Source organism: Equus przewalskii, chromosome 2, assembly GCF_037783145.1.
Source record: "Equus przewalskii isolate Varuska chromosome 2, EquPr2, whole genome shotgun sequence".
In the NCBI taxonomy this organism is placed as follows: domain Eukaryota; kingdom Metazoa; phylum Chordata; class Mammalia; order Perissodactyla; family Equidae; genus Equus; species Equus przewalskii.
The window spans coordinates 90768475-90790790 of NC_091832.1; the positions used below are offsets into that span (position 1 = coordinate 90768475).

Sequence of the window (22316 nt, forward strand, 5' to 3'; positions counted from 1 at the left end):
TTAATAAAGTCCCAGATGGATTGTCATGCAAAATCAAGACTAAAGAAATATTACTGTATCTGGGGTGAAGATGATTCTGTCATGTCTTCACAGTGATAGGTTATCCCGGTCCTTGTGTGAGGTTTGGGGTTGAGAAGAAACTCCAGCTAGGATGTCAGGGTTTGGCAGCCCTGCAATTTCTAACCTGGCAACTTTCAACCTACCCTAGTCCTTTTCTGGAAGTTAAGATTGTTAGAAGCTTTGGTTATTTAAATAAGACTGACTCTTTGTTAAGATTCCCCATAATAAATGATTCAATTGACAAATTAGTTCTCCTTCTTATAGGGTAAGCAAACGTGGTATTATAATACATTTTGAGGCTAGGATTTGTTCTTGGGGGTGAATTGTGAGATGCATAATTCATCAGAACTTACGTTAGGCTCTGAAATGGATTTCAGAACTTTTTCCAGCAAATTTACCTTCTTTGCCATAGACTCTTACTAAACTTAATTTTCTTCGTCAAGTACTACTGGAATGTGGTAAAGCAGAGTTACCTGGAATGGCTAGGGAAGCCCATTCGGGGATTAAGAATGTACCGTGGATGTGCCGTTTATGAATCTGAGCGAGTCATCACTGTTTATCCAGAAGGAAGTGAGGAGCAGAGAAGGGCTGGAAGCCGTTGTCAAGACGTCTGCTCTCTGGCTCACTGTCTCCCAAGGTTTAGGTCCAGTGAGCTCTGTTTACATTTTAGTATGATTTAGAGTAAATGCAACAGTGAGAGCTCAGAGGCACTGAGAGAAGGGTGATTGATATTCTCAGCCCATCTTCTGCTTGCCAGTTTTCCTTAATAGGTAGTAGGGCAGATATAATTCAGTCATGTTCCAGGGCAAATTGACGGAGGGACAGTAGCAGAGGAAGCATTTAGAAATTAGCATGTTGTGGCTGGAGGATGCGGCTTTAAAGAAATGCTCAATGAGACAGCAGCACCCCTCCCTGTAACCTGATGAATCACTGAGGTATATTAACAGTAGATCTTTAACCCCGGCTAATGGAAGAAGCAAAGGACTTGATGTAATTTTTATTACCTTTCGGTAACCACAACAACAGAAAAGCATGGCAGGAGGGCCTCCACCATCCATCCGCGGTCTGTTTGAGTAAAGAGTGGTCTCTCCATGAACTGGGTACCTTCCACAGCTGAGTTAAGCTGATTCATCCCCAGGAGCCTCCATGGAAATGTTACATTCTACTTGGAATGGCCGCTTTTAGGATTGTGTACACTAGGATTTGTTGTTTCATTTAATTTTTTATAAATAAGCTGAAATATTGACTACAGGTCAATATTTTCCACATATAGACTTAAGGTAGACCAAGTCGACAGATGTTAAATGTTGACACACAATCACGTTGCTATAGATTTTGAAGACATCACTGAGGGGCAGCAAAGCAGGAGGATAAAGTGAATTGATTTGGTTCCTCATTAGAGAGAGCTTCCAGATGAAGTCTCTTTTTTTAAATCATAAATTACCTTGCACATGTTCCACATTAAACCTCCAGATTTGATTAAATTCCAGTCTATTTTATAGCTTAAGTTGGTAATGAAAATCTGTCTTCTTGTACTGTAGGATGCTTGACTATAGCTGTTACCCTTTTCTGGTGGCACAAAGCTTATGGGGATAGAATTCTCCTAGAACTCATTTATCAGTGAAAAATCTTTTGTAACCCTTGTGAACATTCATTGTTTTATGTGGGAGCTTTCTTGTTTCTATCTCCATGATCCAGCTAGTTTAAGGACTTTCCACTTTGCCTTTATCAAGAGCCGCATGGCTGTCTGTGTTTTAGGCACAGAATTTGAACCTTTCATTTCCTGGCATCTGTCATTTAGTCCCAACACGTGGTGATCAAAAGAATCAGAAAAAAATTTGTTGGGGGAAGGAGTTTTTATAGGTCTTTTAAAAGTAAGCATTGTTTAACATGTCTTAAGTGTCACGGGAAAATCCTTTTCATGATAAAGAGGGGGTTTCTTCTGTTTCCCTGGTTTTTTTGGCATTAGGAAAAAAAGCTTTTATGTGCAACTCTAGGTATTTCAGAGGATTCCTTTAAAAATATATAAATATATATAACTATATGTATTTATAAAATCTGAGAGTAGACATCACATTCTGCAGTTTTCCCTTTATAGATCTCTGCCATACCCATTTTGGAACTTGGGGACCATGCAACTTTTTAGGCAATTCCAATAGATTTCTTAGCCTTGATGGGGGAGAAAAGTTTTTAAAGTTCTGCTGAGGAGGAAATGTATTTCACGCGAAAATGCTGATGAACGGGTTAAAGATGAAGCTAGACTGCTTGCAGGTGGAAGTAAAGAGAGGAAAAGACACTTTAAGTATATAGTCAGAGCTGCTGCAAGTAAATCATTTATCTAGGACTTGCCTTGAGGGTTTTTTTCTAATGTGCTAAAGAAAAAAGTTTTAATGCATTTATCCTAGTTCTCAGTTGATGAAAATCCTATTATCAACCACCAAGTGTATGTCTTCAGTTCAGAACTAAAACAGATGTCTCCCTCTCCCACTTATCTCCTGATGTGGTCGACTTACCTCACCGCGCATACACACTTGTGTGCATACACACACCCAGACACACAAAGTCAGCCAGTGCAGATAGGGTTGCAGTTAAGCTGTTTACCTCATGTCTGTGCAGAGTCGAGCCTTTCACACTTGAAAGTGGTAGAAGGTGAGGGTGCAAAGCCCTGGAGTATAAGTGAGACATTTGAAGGATGGTAGTGTTTTGAAACCCATGCCAACATTAAGCTTGGTAAAAGGAACCAGTATCATGGGTTGTTTTCTGTCTCTTAGATTATGCAGCAGCTACGAGTCCTCTCTCTTAGGGTTCCATGAAATTTTAATGAAAATCAGAGAATCCCTTCGCAAGAAGGTTTCTCCGCCTCGGCACTGTTGACACCTTGGGCCAGACTTAGTTGGGGGCAGGCTGTGCACTGTGCACTGTAGGATGTTTAGCAGCATCCCTGGCCTCTACCTACTACGTGCCAGTGGCACCATCCGCTTGTGAAACCAAAAATGCCTCTAGATGTTGCCAGATGTCTCCTGAGGGGGCAAAATCACTCCCAGTTTAGAACTACTGCTTTAGAAAGACCAACAAGATGATTTCAGCTTCTGGTGTGAGCTCCAGTTTGATTTGTTATGAGCTGTTTTATTTATTGGAACAGAGTCAAAGAATCTCAATTTGCTTCAATAAAAATGGGTGGTTTCTATAGAATAAAAAATTGCTGTGTTCCTTCTTTAGTGCTGCTTATAGGCTGCTGTTGGGTAGTCCCTGGAAAGTAAAGCACCTTGTTTCATGTTTCTTTTCAGGTGACAATTGTAGAAAAGGCAGACAGCTCCAGCGTGCTCCCCAGTCCTTTATCCATCAGCACCAGGAACAGGATGACCTTCCTATTTGCCAATTTGAAAGATAGAGACTTCCTAGTACAGAGGATCTCTGATTTCCTGCAACAGACGACCTCCAAAATATACTCGGACAAAGAGTTTGCAGGAAGCTACAACAGTTCAGATGATGAGGTCTGTGGAAGACACCTGTGGGTGTTCTGGTTTGTCCTATTGCTCTGCCTGGAAGTGTGCACCTCCTTGTCCATTTTGTTTGATCTTCAGGCTTTGTGGCTGTGCTAAGATAAACCACCTACCCTGATGCCCAGAGCAATATCTCATTTAAATCTCATGGAGTTTGTATTTGGGATCATAAAGCTGGACAGAACCTTACAGATATCTGGTCTAACCGTCTTGTTTTACGGTTGAAGAAATTATGAAGTAACTTATCCTAGTTACACAGCAAGTGACTCTGGTTCATATAGTGACATTGATGGGAATGCTACAGAGGTCACTAAGTAAAGTCTCAGACCTGAAGTACAACAACATTATGATGATTTTATTATGATAAAATATGTATTGTGTCCCTGTTGAATTAGACCCCCGACCAACATCCAGGGAAACTAGAGCCCCGGAAGATATATGACTAGCTCAAGTGATGGGCAAGTTATTGGCAGCTTAAACATGTTATAAAGATGGTGAGCTCACAAGTAACATCCCTGGCCCTGTCCACCTGCTCCAAGCTTATGTGGGCATCTTTGAGGCACCAGAAGCTAGAGAAGAGGTGAGAGAGGCAGTCCCATAAGCAGCAGATTTAACCTTGGCATGCTCTGCATACATGCTAATCAGAGAGGCAAATGCCCAACCGGTTTGTTGCAAAAATATGTCTAAAATATGGAGGAACCCTGTTTCGAACATTGAAGCTCTGTAGCGTATGACCCATGCACCTGTCTAATTCCTGCCAGAAATGCTGGCCTGCTGCCTTTGTCCTGTTTCTTCACATAGCAGGAAATGTCTTGGGAACAATGACATAGCTATTGGTGTCTGTTCAGAGGACACTCAAGAAGTAGATTCTACTGCCCAGCCCCTTCCAGTGTCTTCTTCTTCTCTGCATTGGCAGGTGTATTCTCGGCCCAGCAGCCTTGTTTCCTCCAGCCCCCAGAGAAGCACGAGCTCGGATGCTGATGGAGAGCGCCAGTTTAACCTAAACGGCAACAGCGTCCCCACAGCCACGCAGACCCTGATGACCATGTATCGGCGGCGGTCTCCTGAGGAATTCAACCCGAAATTGGTGGGTGCCTCCTGCTCTTCCGTGGAACAATATTAGAACAATATTATTCGAACAATCTATATTAGAACAATAACATTTAAAAATATTTTAAAATCAAAGTAAACTCATAAATATCTATGTAAATAGATATTTTCCTGTAAGTAAAGCAGATTTTGTCTAAATATGTCACTAGGTTTCTGAGTAGCTTCTTCGTGAAAAGAGACAAGAGTTATAGAGGGCACAGGTGACATTCTTTTGTCTTGCTTTTAACTTGTTTAAGTCAGCCAACAAAGGAGTTCATAATTTCTCAGCCCACATTTAAAACACATAACTCACTTTCACTTGGAGGTGTCAACATAAAGCTATAAACATAATTTGCATTCTGCTGACCTGTCACAGGTAAGTGGAATTCTGACTCTGGGCCAGAAAGCTTCATGGCAGAATTGCAGGCTATGATAGAGGTGTAAAATTAGGGAAGGATTCCACCAGATCTGAGTTCTTTATTATTAGGAGTTCTTGTCTAGAACTTAACTGCTCCATTCACGAGGGGAAATGTTCTGACGTTCCCTGGAACGTCTCCTTACCATCCTCCAAGTACTTTGGGATGTAGTCATGTTTCATTATCCCTTTCAGGCCAAAGAGTTTTTGAAAGAGCAAGCCTGGAAGATTCACTTTGCTGAGTACGGGCAAGGGATCTGCATGTACCGCACAGAAAAAACACGGGAGCTCGTGTTGAAGGGCATCCCGGAGAGCATGCGCGGGGAGCTCTGGCTGCTGCTCTCAGGTACGGCCCGGCTTGGGATGGGAGCACTGGCCCGGAGCCTGCGGGACCCGGGCTTCCCTTCTGCCTTCTGTCATGCATCAGGGCTTCTTTCAAATATTCAAACCCTCAATTCAGAACGACATCTCATTTCCTCACCAGAGTGTGGAAGTCCCTCAATTACTCAATAAAAATACAGGACACTTATTCACTGGCCCAGATGTCGAAGCTACCATCCTTCAAGGCCTCACGACCTCTTCCATTTCTTCACTAATGCTATTTAGGAAAAAAGAGAACCTGAAGGAAAAGAGTGTAATACTTTGTGATTTGGGAAATCCTTTTTTCCTTTCCCACCTGTGTCAACTCCATTGTGAATGTTTAAGTGCGGCACATGTGCAGAGCAGTCACTGAGGTCGGGGACAGAGGGAGGAAATGGCAGCAGTGAGAGCCGCCTCCTTGATTTTCGCCACCGCCTGAATTGACTGGTTATCACTGGAGATGTGGAGGAGACGCCAGAATCTACTGTGGAACCGAAAGGCTGCTGAGATTCCAAGCTGGAGACGCCAGGAAGGATAGAACGGGGACGGGTCATGGACCTGTGGGAAACATGTGTCCACCTTCTCTGGTGCACAAGCCAGGCTCATGTCCAAACTTAACCCTGTCAGGTCAAACCATTGAGCCCTGCTGCAGAAACCAGAGGTCCGTCAGGCTAAGCCCATCCATCACTCCTTCCTCCCAGCCGACAGCATCCAGCGTATCCCAGGGATCTCTTCTGTCACGAACATCAGGGCTTTCCTTCAGGTGTCACCAGTCTTTACTGCAATGTATAAAGCTCTAACTTCTCTGCCTCGTTAGAGGCCTGACATGTAATCATTCTAAATAGGCTGATGTGAATATTTTATTTGAACCTAAGATGGTCTGACACAGTGCTGTTATTAAAACCTTTTATTTAAAAAATGACATTAAAATTAAAAGACTAGTTACCAGACTTACAGGAAAGCCATTAAAAAAACCCTCATAGCTCTTCGTCAAAGCAGATATGATGGTAAGTGCCCGTAGTGAGATGTATTAACATCTCAGAAGTAGGGGAATAGAAGCCTGAAAAATAATTGGCTTTATCCGTTTCATGTAAAGTTAGGTTGTTGTAGCCTCATTTACATGTCTTGTTTTTTCATTTTCCTTAAGTAGATCAGCCATAGCTCCTCGTTTAGAAACCCAGATTTGAGTCAGCTCATCTCTAATTACAAATTCAGCCCAAGAGGATCCTTGCCATCCAGTCTTCTGTCATCCTTGTGTTTGTTGAACTAGTCACCTTGACAACCTGATTCAGATCGCTGACAGAGTAAACAAAAAAATGCCATCTTCATCCTCCTTATTCAAATTAGAAGTTATTTACAGCCACATTTTAGATGAAAATGAAACTCGAAATGAGCACCAGGAAACAGTGTACTGCAGTACACAGTCTTGTTGCAGAGACACGCTTAGACTTAGACCATCCAGTGTTTTCTTTAATGGCGATGGGCTCCGTGAGACCAGAGGATGAAGTGGTCTACACACTATCTCTGCTGGGTAGATGACTGAGCCCAGGTTTCTACCCACTTCCCTGGGGGTGGGGTTCACGTGGAGACTGGCTTGTCCATGAGGAGACCCCAGCTCCTGGCAGGGTAACCCCGCCTGGGTCCTGCCCTGCTGCTGATGACCCTTAGGGCCACGGCCCCAGGACCTGGCTCGGTGTACTGCCTGCAGTGAGGTGCAGGCCAGATGGCAAGAAATCCTAGCGGGTTTCCCTGAGAACAGAGCAAAAGCCAATGTTAAGTTGCTGTCAAGCAGACTGCCTTTTCCAGGGCAAATGTGTGTAAATTGTAAGGCTGGCTTTCTGGGTGACCATCAGCGACAAGGACTGGGCCAGCCCTGGGGCTCTTATTTCTAAACAGTGAAATATGAATGTTTACCCTGGCACTAAACAAATATATATATGCAGACACACGTATATATGTGTTATATATAATATAATATATATAATTATGTAATATATACATTATATAATATATACAATGTGTATGTATTATATACATTATACGTAATTAGGTTTAGATATTTGCATACAGGGTTTTTCTATCTTCAGGAATCTTAGAATGCAAATATTCCCCAAACCAGTGACTCTCAGCCTGCCTCTCCCGCCCCATCCCCACCAGCTGAGGGACTCCCAGCAATCACAGTGCCTCAGCGCTGTTAGGAATACCCTCACCACCCCCGAAATTACAGAAATCCCTCCACGTCGACCAGAACCTCCTCTTGCTCTTCAGTATGGCTGCTTAAGCCCTTCAAAGCTTGTGCTTTAGCAAGCAGTTTTCTAACTTGTTTTGAGAGGCGGACTTTCCTTTTTCAAGTGAAATCTTAAGGAAAACCCCAATAAAATAAAAGCAAAGCTGCTGAGGTTGAGGGGAGGGCTGAGACGGTGAGGCATCAGCTTGGCTCACTCTGATTACCTCCCTGCTCTGCTCGTCAGCAGCCCCTCAGGATTGTCTGTGGAAGTTCCTTGGAACACAGTGTTTTAGATTGGAAATCTCCACCTGGTGAGGTTTTTATATAGCCAGCTTACTATGGAGCTGAAAGAGGGAAGGAGGCCACAAGTAAATTTACCAGTCCAGCCGCGATTGCAACACACTGCATCATCTACGGGATTTCCTTATTATTGCGCAAGTGTCCATTGAGTGGTGGCAAAACGAAGAGTTTCTGTCGGGAAGTTGTAGTTGCAGACCACAGGGCAGGGCTTCCACTTTTTGATGCTACCTCTGTTGGGTATTTCCCAGGTGCCATCAACGAGAAGGCCACGCATCCTGGGTACTATGAAGACCTGGTGGAGAAGTCCATGGGGAAGTATAATCTCGCCACAGAGGAGATCGAGAGGGATTTGCACCGCTCCCTTCCAGAACACCCAGCGTTCCAGAATGAAATGGGCATTGCTGCTCTGAGGAGAGTCTTAACAGCTTATGCTTTTCGAAATCCTAACATAGGGTATTGCCAGGTAAATGTCACAGATGGTTTAGACTAAAAAAAGAAAACTTATTTCATAGTCAGTAAACAGGAGAAAGAGGTTAACAGAACTATCAGTTCACCAGGGCTTCTCGACTTTGGTACTGTTGACATTGTGGACTGGATACTTCTTTGTGTGGGGTTGTCCTGTGCTTTGTAGGATGTTTAGTATCATTCCTGTTTAATAACATGTTTAATAACATCTACCACGAAATACCAATGGAACCCCCTAATTGTGACAACCAAGATGTTGAGACATTGCCAAATGTTCCCAGAGGAGCAAAATCGCCCTGGGCCCTGGTTTGAGAACCATTGCACTGAGCAGAGGAGCCAGGAGACAAGAGTGCTCTTTCTAGATCCACCACTGTCTGGCTGAGTGACCTTGGAAAGTCGCTTCTGATCACTCTCATCCCTCTCTGGGGTAATAGAGAGCATGCCTGAGTACCAAGCCTAATTCTGGATTCTAGGTTCCACAGTGTTCCTTCTTTGCATCTACCTAAGCAATAATGTCCTCAAGAATATAACTTTTATATGCTATGGTTATATTTTAATACACATTAAAATAAATGCTTAATTCAGTATTTAAAAAAATGTTGCTCACATACCAACTAAAATTATCTCTTGCACTAGTACATATATCACAATTTGGGAAGCTCCAGGATAATATGACCTTAGATTTAAATGCCACGTATTCAGAGAGGGCTTCCCTGACCATTCAGCTAAAAGCTAAAGCAGGCTTAATTCTTCTGTGTGTATGCGTGTGCGCGCGCGCACACACACACGCACACACACAGTGCATGTCTCCTTGTACCACATTACAGTCATGCATCACTTAACGAAGGGGATACGAAATACATTGTCAGGCAATATCGTCCTTGTGTTAGCATCACAGAGTGCACAGCCTAGATGGTATAGTCTGCTACACACCTAAGCTATATGGCACTGTTCTTAGAGGACCATCACCATAAATGCCGTCCATCGTTGACCAACGTTGTTATGCAGCACATGCGTGTATTTTATCTTTTTAATAGCACTTAATTTAAATATACCCCAAAATTGATTAACTTTTACATATTTATTCTATCTTTCTGACACCAGAATATAAACCCTGTGAGACTTGTCACCACAGTGTTCCGCCCCTCAGCCCCCAATACCTAGTCCAGAGCCTGTTACAAATTAGACCCTCAAAAAAAACTTACCTTGACTGAATGACTAAGGAACTAACCATGGCTATGATCATGTACTAGGATTGGCAGGTTAATTCTCAAGTGGAGTTTTAATAATGATTTCACTTGGGAAAATATTGAATCAGACTTTCAAGAAAGAGCCTGTTAGCCCAAGATTCCTTTTTTAACGTTTATATTGTAGAAATCTGATGAACCGTCACTGGTTTCTAGAAGATCAAAAGAAGTACAGGAATTAGTTGGCCTCTAATATAATGGAGTTCATATTTGTCTTTTGATCTTCCTCTTTTTAATTAAGAGGACTATTAAAGTAGTTGCGCCTTGAGTGGTTATGAGCTATCTGATAATATCTTTTAATAAAGTAGGTTACTTTAGAATTTAAATCACTGATACCTATCATTACCATCCTTATCCAGATGGAAATAATGGGCAAAGAGGCCAACTTTGAAAGGTTTCCTTGTTCTCTGAGGAGAGCCTCAAGACATGTGTACTTGGTTATAGAACCATTATGGATAATTAAAAAGGAAATATTTACTGCACAGAATTAAGGATTAAAAACACTGAGATTTTAGCAGGTTAAAAGCTTTGTCAAATAGGCTTTGGGCAAAGTTTGTGAATGAGGTTTACCTATATCTGGGGTCGGGGGGACACCTAGTCCTTGGTGAATATTGGTGTTCTGAAGACCCTTAACAGTTACAGGCTCAAGGACTAAGGGTTTTTACGTTTTTAAAAGGTTGTAAACATAACAAAACCCAGAAGAATATGTGTGTGTAGCTTGCAAAGCCTTTAAATATTTATTATCTGGCTTTTATAGAAAAAATTTGCTGGTCCCTGTGAGACTAGCTCAGTAATTTTTTAGGTTAACAAAATTGCTTATGTATTTGATGTATTTAAAATGTATTTGATGACATCCTCTTACTCCTTTAGGCCATGAATATTGTCACATCAGTGCTGCTGCTTTATGCCAAAGAGGAGGAAGCTTTTTGGCTGCTGGTGGCTCTGTGTGAGCGCATGCTTCCTGATTACTACAACACCAGAGTTGTTGGTATGTGGGGATGTAGTTAACATTTCACCCATATCTCATCAGGAAGATGTTTCTAGAGCTGAGATACCAGCTGGAACACCATTTCCAGGCACCATTTGCTAAAAGAGTTTCAGACTACTCCAGTTTTCCAAAATGGGAATGAGAGGGCTTGAGACATATAGATTGTACACAAAGGAGCCGCATGTAACTTAAGAGAATACACACGTGTCACTGTTACAGAAATTATCTTAGACAACATTTGGTGTGGGTGTCACTTTATGGCACATGAGAGCTACATCAAGCACATGGACCATCAAGCCAAAAAGGTTTGACAAACAATTCTTTCACAAAGAGGATGGCATCTTTGGAAAGCAGAAGTATTCAAAAAAGGAGTGGACAAAATAGCATATAAAATTTATCCAAAGCTAAGTTTCTAAAGTACTTTTCAGAACTGTTTTGCTGCAAAGCAAGCAACGATTGTGAGCATTTAAACGAATAATTGCTCTTACTCCTTATACTCCTCTCAAGTGTTAGACATTCATTTAGCAGGACAAGCTTTTTGTTGCTAGTGTAGTAAAAGGTATGTTTTATGCTTCCCTCTTGTGTCCTGTCTTCATTTCTAAACCTCGATTCATTGGAAATATTCTCCAGAAATGTCAGTAAGTTCATGAATATGTCCAGCTAGCGTGCTTTTAAGTTTAAGAAACAATCGTTTAAAAAAAATGATTCATATGTGGGGACCATGCATCCAGAAGAGTGATTTTTTTTTTTAAATAGGAGTTTGCCAAGATATAGAGCTACTTAGGTATACATTTCATGCCTAACCAAACGTTAGGTTGCTGACAAAATACCTAATGGTATGTCATGAAAACTTTGTAAACTGGCTTTTTCAACATCCCTTATAATTGCCATATTATAGCTCTTCCCTGGTAGGGAAAGCATGACAGGAAGACCCCAGAAAGAGAAGATGCAGCCAGGACTAATCTGATGACTGAGCTGTGTTGACGTCTTGGTCTCGTAAATAGTAACTAGTAACATAATAACTGCAGAATAGCTAGAGAAGGGAGCAGAATTCAGTCTCAGGAGCAATTGTGAACTGGATTATTGTGGTCAAGCTGTTTGTTTGGATTCATTAGGAAGAAGGTGTAGTTGACTAACCTGCAGCCTTTTGTGTCCGCCCCTGCTACAGGTGCACTGGTGGACCAGGGTGTCTTTGAGGAACTGGCACGAGACTATGTCCCGCAGCTGTATGACTGCATGCAGGACCTGGGCGTGATTTCCACCATCTCCCTGTCTTGGTTCCTCACACTGTTTCTCAGTGTGATGCCCTTTGAGAGTGCAGTTGTGGTTGTCGACTGTTTCTTCTATGAAGGAATCAAAGTGATCTTCCAGTTGGCCCTGGCTGTGCTGGATGCAAACGTGGACAAACTGTTGAACTGCAAGGACGATGGAGAGGCCATGACCGTTTTAGGAAGGTAATGTACTGAGCCTTACTTTGAAAACCTCTGGTTTCCATCTGTGTTGCTCCTTGGTTTCATGAGTCATAATTGGCTCAGTGGTGATCATACTGCCCACTTCTCTCTGTGGCTGAGGATTTATTTTCATATACTTTGTCTTTAGAAGTTAAGGAAGTTTCATCCTGTTCTTAAGGAAATTCTTGGATTTTGTTTTAAAATGCAGAGTTTGCAGAAAATAGGTGGAGAACTCTAATGGGAGAATTCCAGATTAGCCTCCCTGTGACTTCTGCTTCATTTCTTCTTCCAGGTATCTAGACAGTGTGACCAATAAAGACAGCACACTGCCTCCCATCCCTCACCTCCACTCCCTGCTCAGTGATGACGTGGAGCCTTACCCTGAGGTAGACATCTTCAGACTCATCAGAACTTCCTATGAGGTAGGTCGTGTTTCCTAGCTGAGTGTTACAGTACTCTGAAGATGCTGTGAGGGGCTTGGCTGGATGTATGCCACCTTCCATTGCTAACCCATGGGTGAACCTGCTTCCTTTCACCTTCTGAGAACTAGTTGTCAGGGTAAGCAGCTACCTGCCAGCTGATAGCTTTGAACTCCAGAGACGGACACTGAATGGGGCTCAGAACTTCTGCTGGGTCTAATACCATGGAGCAAATGGTGTGACAAGCTCTGGCCCTGTGGTTCTTTGCTCTGCCCACCCTGAAGCCTGATCAAGTAGCAGCTCAGGTTCAACTCTGGGTGGACTGAGGAGGAGCTGTTGAGAGCAGGCAGAGGGAGGTTGACCTGTATAAATCAATTCACTTCTGTTCTCATGCCAAGTACTTAGGTCTTCTCTGAAGTAGGCAAGCCAATCCTCATTGAATATCCTGGACTGTCCTAGAGAAGAACCAGAGTTGTAGGGTTCCTCTAAAATTGCTTGGCCTGGGTGGGGGAGGTGCTTATGAGCTGGTTCTGAATCCCAGCATAGAACTAAGAAGCTCCTAGGTGCCGTGTGCCCTGTAGCATTTGGTAGTTTGTGGAGCCCCAAGGACTCAGTGCTCATAACACCTCATGGTTTCTTCATTTCCTGAGCCTTGGCCCTGAAAGCTTTCATAGAAATGATCATTAGGAGAGCATGAATCTTCTGCTGAGCACACTGCCCTCTACAGACGTTGTGGGATCCTCTGACTGGTGATTGCCAGCACTCCGACTAGCAAGAACCTGGATAAGGGGGAAATGGTGAGCAATGGGCTGAGGTCAGAAAGTCGCTTAGAGTCAAAATTTTACTGCTTTTTAAAAAAATTGGTGTAGATACCAAAGCCTTTTCAGAAATGTGTGTCCTTAACTCACAATAGGAGAAAGACTGGTCATTTTTTATTTTTAAATGTTTTCACTGAGGCTCCATGTATACTGAAAACAAAACTTCTTTGGTATGTTTTAGAATCATAAAAGTAATGCATGTTTATTGTAAAAAATGTAGAAACTGTATAAAAATATGAAAAAAATAGTTTATCCTTATGAGCATATCACCATATTTCCCTCAAGTATGTTTTTATATTTGCAGTATGCATTTAAAGAATAAGTTTCTGCTGCATAATGCTTTGTAACGTTCTGTTTTTCACTTAGAACATTCCATGAACGTCTTCTAATGTATTAATATCATTTGAAGTTGTGGGTTTTTTAATAGAGTCTTAGTGTTCTGCTTTAATGAGATACCAAAATTTATTTAACTGGTCCCCTTTCATTGGACATTTACTTTGGTTACTTCCAAATTTTCAGTATTATATGGCAAACGGGCACTATTATATATAATGATATATGTATATAATATGATAAACTTGTACACAAATATCACATCTCTGATTATTTTCTTTGAGTCCTAGGAATGGGTTTACATCAACAGATCAAAAAGTGTGAATTATTTCCAAGCTCGTGGTGCACACTGTCCAATTTCCATAAAGATTGTCCCAATTTATATTTCCATCAGTAGAGATTAAGAATGGCTGTTTCACTTCACTCTCTCCAAAACTGGTTATTATCATAATGCATTGTTAAAAAATCCTTGCTCCAGGACTTTTGGATCATACTCTATCGGAAATTTTGCATGATTATTTTTTCAGAAAAAGAGCCCATGTGATTTAAGACAATAGTTATTATTATACTTGTAGGTTGTTTTTCTAAAGGCATCCCCTGAAACATTTACTGTTTAGAGAATTCTGGACCAAAGTAGTAAAGCTTTGTATATGGAAACTCAGCTTTGTTCTTGACGGCAGATAAGCTAACATCGTGCTGAAGTCAGCACTTGGCCCATTTTTAATGGGAAAGAGAAGAAAATGGAGAGAAGACTAAGGGCTGGTTTCCATTTACATCCTGTCTGGCTGATCCCTAGTAGTGGCCTTGAGGCTGCCAAACATCCTATCACAGGACACAGCAGCAGTTTCCTTCCTCTGCCTGGGAAGACAGCCCCTTATATTTATATCAATGCCTGTGTTACCTGGTCTTTCTATGCACAATGATTGGTTTTTTGTTTTCTCTTCTCAGCCCAGTGTCACCTGCTCATAAGTTACCAATGGCTCCTGATGCCTTATAGGTCAACCTAAAGGGACCACCACTCTTCCCTATCTTTTTTCTTTCCCTCCTGGCTATTGGATTGGTGGTTCTCAATCATGCTTGTGCATTAAAATCACTTTAAAAACTTTTTTAAAGCCAATCTTTTAAAAATATGAATTCCCAGGCTTCACTCCAGACCAGTTAAATCTAAATCTCTGGCATGAGGCCCAAGAATAAGTATTTTTTAAAAGTTCCCCAGGTGATTCCAGTATGCAATGAGGGTTGAGAACTGCTGCCCTAGATGCAGAATGGGGCCGCTCATTGCAGAAGCCGATTATAACCTGGTTTGGACCGAGGCATGACGCCAGAGTGTTCCGAGGCATGTAAAACATTTCTTTCTATGCTTTAGGATAATTAGCCACGAAAATAGAAAAGTAGGAAAAATACTGAAAGCACGTTTAGCTTTGAGATCTGGTCAAGGACTCCCCAGATTGCTAGAGGTTGGTCTGATATTGATCAGATCTCAGTTGGGAAGTAGAGATGATAACTTTATTCATAAATGCCTCCTGGGGAAAATCTCCCTTATTGTAAGTTCTCCCAAGCCCCTACTGAAGGGAATTGTACAGACAATTTCAGAAACGGTCGTCTTCTGTGTGAGCCCTGTGTGTGAGGCTCTGCAGTTTTGTAGAGTTATACAGAAGTAGAAGACAAAGTCCCAGCCTTCAGGTTTGACTCAGAGACCAAGATGACCATCCTGGAAGCCACACAGGCACATTAATAAAAGATCTTACAGCAGACACACGACCACCGCAGTTTCTTCATACTCAAGATGACCCAGCCTGTTGGGTTTAATCTGAGAAATGTTAAGCAGGGAAAGGATGTGGCTAATAGAACACGAAAAGGAGTTTGTGCAGAAGGGTAGACAGTTATGAAAGTTCAGAATAATGTGTCAGGCTGGTTAATGATGACCATAACGCTACCACTCATTGAAGTCTGCCCTGTGTGGAGGAGGGCGCTGCGAACTTCCTAGATGGCCTCGCTAGGTAAATGGTAACCAATTTTAAGATGAAAATGTAAGTTGAGAAAGGTGGAGCTAGTTTTTTCAAGCCACATAGCTAGAAAATGGCAGAGTCAGTGTCCAAGTAAGTTCTCCCTAGCATTGAAGCCAGAGCCAAGGGGGTTGGCCTGGATAGACGGGAGATGGAATTTCTAGATGTGCATATGGACGTGAGGTCAGATGATCCAGTAAAGGCTGGTTCATGGGGAGTCTTGAAACCCCTAATTGATTTGCAAAGCACCCAACAGCCAGTGGAAGCTGAGGGGAGTTTTTCTTCAAGATATTATTTCTGCTCCCTGTGCAGTAGATTGGAGTGGGGAGAGCTGAAGGGATAGACTAGCAAAGAAGATAGTACAGTTGTGTCAGTGTGGAAAGATCCCAAGAGAAACAGGAAACAGTGTCCATTCATTTATTCAGAAAAATATTTATTTAAGATTTCATAAGTTTCTGTCCTACGCCAGGCATCATGCTTGGCCCTGGGGATAGTTTATCACACTTGATGTGAATCTTTTTCTTTATTCATTTTTAATTTATAGATATTTTTGAGCGCGGTACAGGTCAAAAAGATAATATAATGCATTTCCAGTCCTGACAATTATCAACATTTTCCTGATTTTCATTTCATCTAACTCCCTCTTTTTTTTTTCCCCAGGAATATTTTAAAGCAAACTCTAGACAGCATATTATTTCACTCACAAACCCTTCATTATGTATCTCTAATGGGAAGGGCATTTGGGGCATGACATTTTTTTGCTAATCCATAGCTTTGATTTCCAATTTTAATTTTTTTTTATTGAGGTCATAATAGTTTATAACATTGTGAAATTTCAGTTGTACATGCTATTTGTCAGTCACCATATAAATTTGCCCCTTTACCCCTTATACCCACCCTCCACCACCTTCCCCTGTGGTAACCATTAATCTGTTCTCTTTGTCCATATATTTGTTTATTTTCCACATATGAGTGAAATCATATGGTGTTTGTCTTTGTCTGGCTTATTTTGCCTCACGTCTACCCTCAAGGTCCATCCATGTTATTGCGAATGGGATGATTTTGCCTTTTTTATGGCTGCATAGTATTCCATTGTATATGTATACCACATCTTCTTTATCCGGTCATCAGTTGGTGGGTGCTTGGATTGCTTCCATGTCTTGGCTATTGTGAATAATGCTGCAGTGAACATAGGGGTGCATGGGTCTCTCTTTGAATTGTTGATTTCAAGTTCTTTGGATAAATACCCAGTAGTGGGATAGCTGGGTCTTATGGTATTTCTATTTTTAATTTTTTGAGAAATGTCCATACTGTTTTCCATAGGGGTTGCACCAGTTTGCATTCCCACCAGCAGTGTACGAGGATCTCCTTTTCTCCACATCCTCTCCAACATTTGTTATTTTTTGTCTTGGTGATTATAGCCATTCTAACAGGGTAAGGTGATATCTTAGTGTAGTTTTGATTTGAATTTCCCTGATGATTAGTGATATTGAATATCTTTTCATGTGCCTTTTGGCCATCTGTATATCTCCTTTGGAAAAATGTCTGTTCATATCCTCTACCATTTTTTGATCAGGTTGTTTCTTTTTTTGTTGTTGAGTTGTGTGAGTTCTTTATATATTTTGGAGATTAACTCCTTGTCAGATATATGATGTGCAAATATTTTCTCCCAGTTGGTGGGTTGTCTTTTTGTTTTGTTCTTGGTTTTCTTTGCCTTGCAGAAGTTCTTTAGTCTGATGAAGTCCCATTTGTTTATTTTTTCTCTTATTTCCCTTGCCTGAGTAGATATGGTATTCGAAAAGATCCTTCTCAGATCGATGTCAAAGAATGTACTGCCTATACTTTCTTCTAGGAGTTTTATGGTTTCACATCTTACCTTCAACTCTTGGATCCATTTTGAGTTAATTTTTGTGTATGGCGAAAGATAATGGTCTACTTTCATGCTTTTGCATGGGGCTGTCCAGTTTTTACAACACCATTTATTGAAGAGACTTCCCTTTCTCCATTTTATGTTCTTAGCACCTTTGTCAAAGATTAGCTGTCCATAGATGTTTTATTTCTGGGCTTTCAACTCTGTTCCATTGATCTGTGTGCCTCTTTTTGTACCAATATCATGCTGTTTTGATTATTTTGCAGTCAGGAATTGTGATGCCTCCAGCTTTGTTCTTTTTTCTCAGGATTGCTTTAGCTATTTGGGGTCTTTGGTTGCCTCATATAAATTTTAGGACTCTTTGTTCTGTTTTCATGAAGAATGTCACTGGGATTCTGATTGGAATTGCATTGAATCTGTAAATCGCTTTAAGTAGTATGGACATTTTAACTATATTTATTCTTCCAATCCCTGTGCATGGAATATCTTTCCATTTCTTTATGTCATCAATTTCTTTCAATAATGTCTTATAGTTTTCATTGTATAGGTCTTTCACATCCTTAGTTAAATTTATGCCTAGATATTTTATTCTTTCTGTTGTGATTGTAAATGGGATTGTATTCTTGAGTTCTCTTTCTGTTAGTTCATTATTAGAGTATCAAAATGCAACTGATTTTTGTAAGTTGATTTTGTACCCTTCAACTTTGCTGTAGTTGTTGATTATTTCTAATAGTTTTTCGATGGATTCTTTAGGGTTTTCTATATGTAAACCCATGTTGTCTGCAAACACCAAGAGTTTAACTTCATCATTGCCAATTTGAATTCCTTTTATTTCTTTTTTTTGCCTAACTTCTCTGGCTAAAACCTCCAGTACTATGTTGAATGAGTAGTGAGAGTGGGCACCCTTGTCTTGTTCCTATTGCTCTGAGGGATGGCTTTCAGTTTTTCCCCATTAAGTATGATGTTGGCTGTGGGTTTGTCATATATGGCCTTTATTATGTTGAGGTACTTTCCTTCTATACCCATTTCATTGAGAGTTTTTATCATAAATGGATCTTGATCTTGTCAAATGCTTTCTCTGCGTCTATTGAGATGATCGTGTGGTTTTTACTCCTCATTTTGTTATTGTGGTGTATCATGTTGATTGATTTGCGGATGTTGAACCATCCCTGTGTTCCTGGTATAAATCCCACTTGATCATGGTATATGGATCCTTTTAATGTATTACTGTATTTGGTTGGCCAATATTTTGTTGAGGATTTTTACGTCTATGTTCATCAACAATATTGGCCTATAATTTTCTTTCTTTGTGTCCAATTTTAATTTTTAAAAGTTTGTTCATCCCTCAAAAAAAAATGTAGATCTGTAGGTTAGTTATCACTAGTTGACAGTGGAACCTTGTTTATAACATTAGCACATTTTGCCTGATTTAAAGATTCATGCTTTTTCCTCCTCCTCTTCTTGTCAACAGTACTAGGAATGATAAGAGCTACATACTATTTGGGTTACCTGCATAGTACATGAAATTCTTAACACCAACTCAAAGAGGTAGGAATAATTTTCCCTATATTGCTGATAAGGAAGCTTAGGTTCATCTTCCTTTTTTGTGAAATTTCTGTGAAATCTGGGACCTGTCTCTATATCTGACTAAGAAGCTATGCCCTTTCTGATGCTCGCTGTCAAAAGCGTGTCTCGGGGGCCGGCTCCATGGCCGAGTGGTTAAGTTCGTGCGCTCCGCTGCGGCGGCCCAGGGTTCGGATCCTGGGCACGGACATGGCACTGCTCGTCAGGCCACATTGAGGAGGCGTCCCACATCCCACAACTAGAAGGACGTGCAACTAAGATATACAACTGTGTACGGGGCGGGGGTTTGGGGAGATAAAAGCAGGAAAAAAAAAGCGTGTCTCCTTAATATGGCTGAACTTGACATTAATGTGTGTTAAAAGAAGATGCTCTTGAGCAGAGTGGCAGGTTCACATGGCTCGCAAGGCAAACACGAAGTGGGCAGGGGGTGAAGGAGTGGGAAAGCATGGGCCTGGGTGGTGGGCCAGGGGAGTCTCTCTGCCTGCTGAGATGAGGAGCCCTTATTGCCCGATCTTTTGATTTTTCAAGAGAATTTGGAGGTCTTGATTTTATTTGAATTGTCCTAATTTTCAAAATACTCCGTGGGTCAAACAGTATATGTCATGGACATTCTTGCCTACTAGCCACCTCTATAATTTCTGCAACTTTTTAAAATAAATTCTAGATAAATATGTAATGATCAAGGAACTGTGGTTAGAGTGTTTCAGGCCCTATCAGAATTGATGATCACAAGCCTGAGAATCAGGTGGTGTTTTTATGCCCCTTTTACAGATAATAGAACTGCAGCTCAGAGAGGTTAAGTAACTTACCCAAGGTTCCCCAGTATGTTGGAGCTGGGATTCAAATCCCAAGTCTGTCTGTCTTTCACGTGCTTCACATTATTTCTTATGTTTTAACCAGCATGTTCAAGCTACGGCTAATATTCAGTCAGTTCTCACTGTGTCATTTGCATATTTCTGGTCCTCTCTGGAGGACGTAGAAAGGAGGAGCCTGTTGAACTTGATGGAGCTGCCCTCATGGTCTCTTTTTAAAATCTGTGTCTGTTCTGCATCCTCCCTGTCTTCCCAGCAGTGCAAGGGAAAGCTTTGGAGGATGAAGGAAATCACAGAGAGGGTGCCCAGTATGGGGAGGGGAACTCGTGTTCCCCTCAGGAGTGATGGTGGGGGTGGGAGAGGCCAGACGTAGACGGGGCACTTGGACAAAAGCGGCTCCACCTCATTCCTTTATCTGAGCTACCTGCTCCTCGTCCCAAGTCTGTCGGGGAGAAAGGAAACATCTGCAGACAACGTGGTGAAGGTGGTATGAGAGGCTGCATACCTGTTTGTTAGTTGGTATCAGCAACCCGGGGTGTAAGGCGGGGGGACGGTGCAAAGCAGCAAAAAGAAGTACTGCCTGCATTGAAAATTGCCTCTCCGCTCATCAAGTCATTAGAAATTAGACTGGAAAATTAGAAACAAGCCACAGAAACATTCAGATAAAAATTGAGTTGGAGAAGAGACGTAAATGAAGATGGGTAATTTTGTTTATTGTTTAAGGAAGGGGAGATTTTTAGAAAATTAAAATAATTTTAGGCTCCTTCACCTCCATCACTAAATTCTATTTGTTAGCAAAAGTATTGTTGTTACCTTAGTGAACTGATTCTTTTCAGGGAACTGAAATGTGCAGTGCCTGGTAGAAGGTATTGTACGCGGGGCCTTCCCCCTTGTTTTGGGAAATGGGAAATGTTGGCTCCGGGATATACCGAGCCAACTTTTGTTTGCCCTATGTTTAGCATGTCATTCTGTCAGAGCCCCTCCAAAAGGTAGAGGGGAAGGGAGAGGAGAAAAAGGGAGAGACAGACCAAGACCCAGTTGTTCTCATTATTCATTTTGCTTTGGAAATCCTCCAGAAACAGCCAGGCAGGAACTTAGAGCCCATGGTTTCCTTTTAGATCAGGACCATTGGCTCCAGGTGGAAGGGCCATTGTATTCCATTGTGTTCTGTCTGTGGCCAGTCCCAGAGGCCTGGCTGAGAGAGGGGTCCTGCCTGGCAAACAGCAGGATCCATTTCTACTTAAGGAACAGATGTTGATTAAATATAAAATATACAGGGCTTTTTGAATGTCAGGCTTGGGGGAAACAACTCTTGCTTTAGTGATCTGCAAAGATTACCAAGCCAACGTTTAATATTAGTTATTATTATTGGTATTTTATATTAATGTATCCTTATCTCTAACAGCAGTTCTACAAGGACAGTTTTGGGGTCTCATTTGACAGAGGAAGAAACTGAGGGTCAGAAGACTCAAGTGAATTGCCTGGAGTCACACAGCTAATTAGTGAAAGAACAAGAATTTGAATCAAATTTTGTCTGGCTCCAAAATGTATGTTCTATTCTACCGAGAGACAAGGAAGAACTTACTGTCTGATGGAATCATAGATGGTGGAGTTATAAAGCTGGTGTCTGGGCCTCAGTCTTGCAGCTCAGCCCCTGTGGAACTCTGGCTAACTTATTTAATGTCTCTGAACCTTTGTTTTCCCATGTGTAAAATGCAGGTACCAGTACTAACTCACAGGGTTATTATAAGGAGCCAGTGACATGGCATGTAAACGTCCCTGCCAGTTATAGGTGCAATAAAATTTAGTTTCCTTCTGGCTAACAGCTCATGTTTTTTTGTTGATCAAGGGCATACTGTGGCCCAGCTTGAAGTAAACTAATCCTCCATCTTTAGCATGTGCAGCCCTTTGCAATGAATGCTTTCCACTTGTCTGTTAAGATCAAAAGAGTTACCTTTCCTGGAAGTTTCACTTTCTCATCCAAAAATTTAACCCCAGAGTGAATTAAATCACATTTTTCATCAGTAATGGCAACCCCTTCCAGCTCATTCTGAATTCTGGCTTCTCAGTGGAAATAAATATGGCATCTTTCCTTATTGTTGAGAGGTGTCTGGCTCAGTCTTTAGAAGGTGCTTCTCTGGAGATGAGAAATTTCTTCTGTAAATCCCATATTTTTTAGGTCAAGACCTGCCCAGTGCATTACTGGTAGAAGACCAACTGGTCAGGCTCGAATATGTCAGTGTGCTCTTTTGTGTTGATTATCAGAAAAGAATGCTTGGGTCAAAACTCAGTTCCCTGAATTAGTTCTTTCAAAACAGGGAGAAAATAGAAAGCACTAGAAAGGTGAAGTCTTTAGCTATAAACCCCAA

The 22316-nt window shown here is 41.5% G+C and overlaps 1 protein-coding gene across 2 annotated transcripts in view; it reads left to right on the top strand.

Annotated features, from left to right (window-relative positions):
• TBC1D9 (TBC1 domain family member 9) overlaps nucleotides 1-22316 on the top strand; it is a 109260-nt gene that overhangs the window by 66237 nt on the left and 20707 nt on the right. For both annotated transcript variants that reach the window (XM_008528545.2, XM_070609046.1), the window contains exons 7-13: nucleotides 3348-3554; nucleotides 4480-4650; nucleotides 5263-5413; nucleotides 8203-8417; nucleotides 10537-10654; nucleotides 11823-12108; nucleotides 12398-12527. In XM_008528545.2, coding sequence (XP_008526767.1) covers nucleotides 3348-3554; nucleotides 4480-4650; nucleotides 5263-5413; nucleotides 8203-8417; nucleotides 10537-10654; nucleotides 11823-12108; nucleotides 12398-12527 — 1278 coding nt within the window. The remainder of the gene's footprint in view (nucleotides 1-3347; nucleotides 3555-4479; nucleotides 4651-5262; nucleotides 5414-8202; nucleotides 8418-10536; nucleotides 10655-11822; nucleotides 12109-12397; nucleotides 12528-22316) is intronic.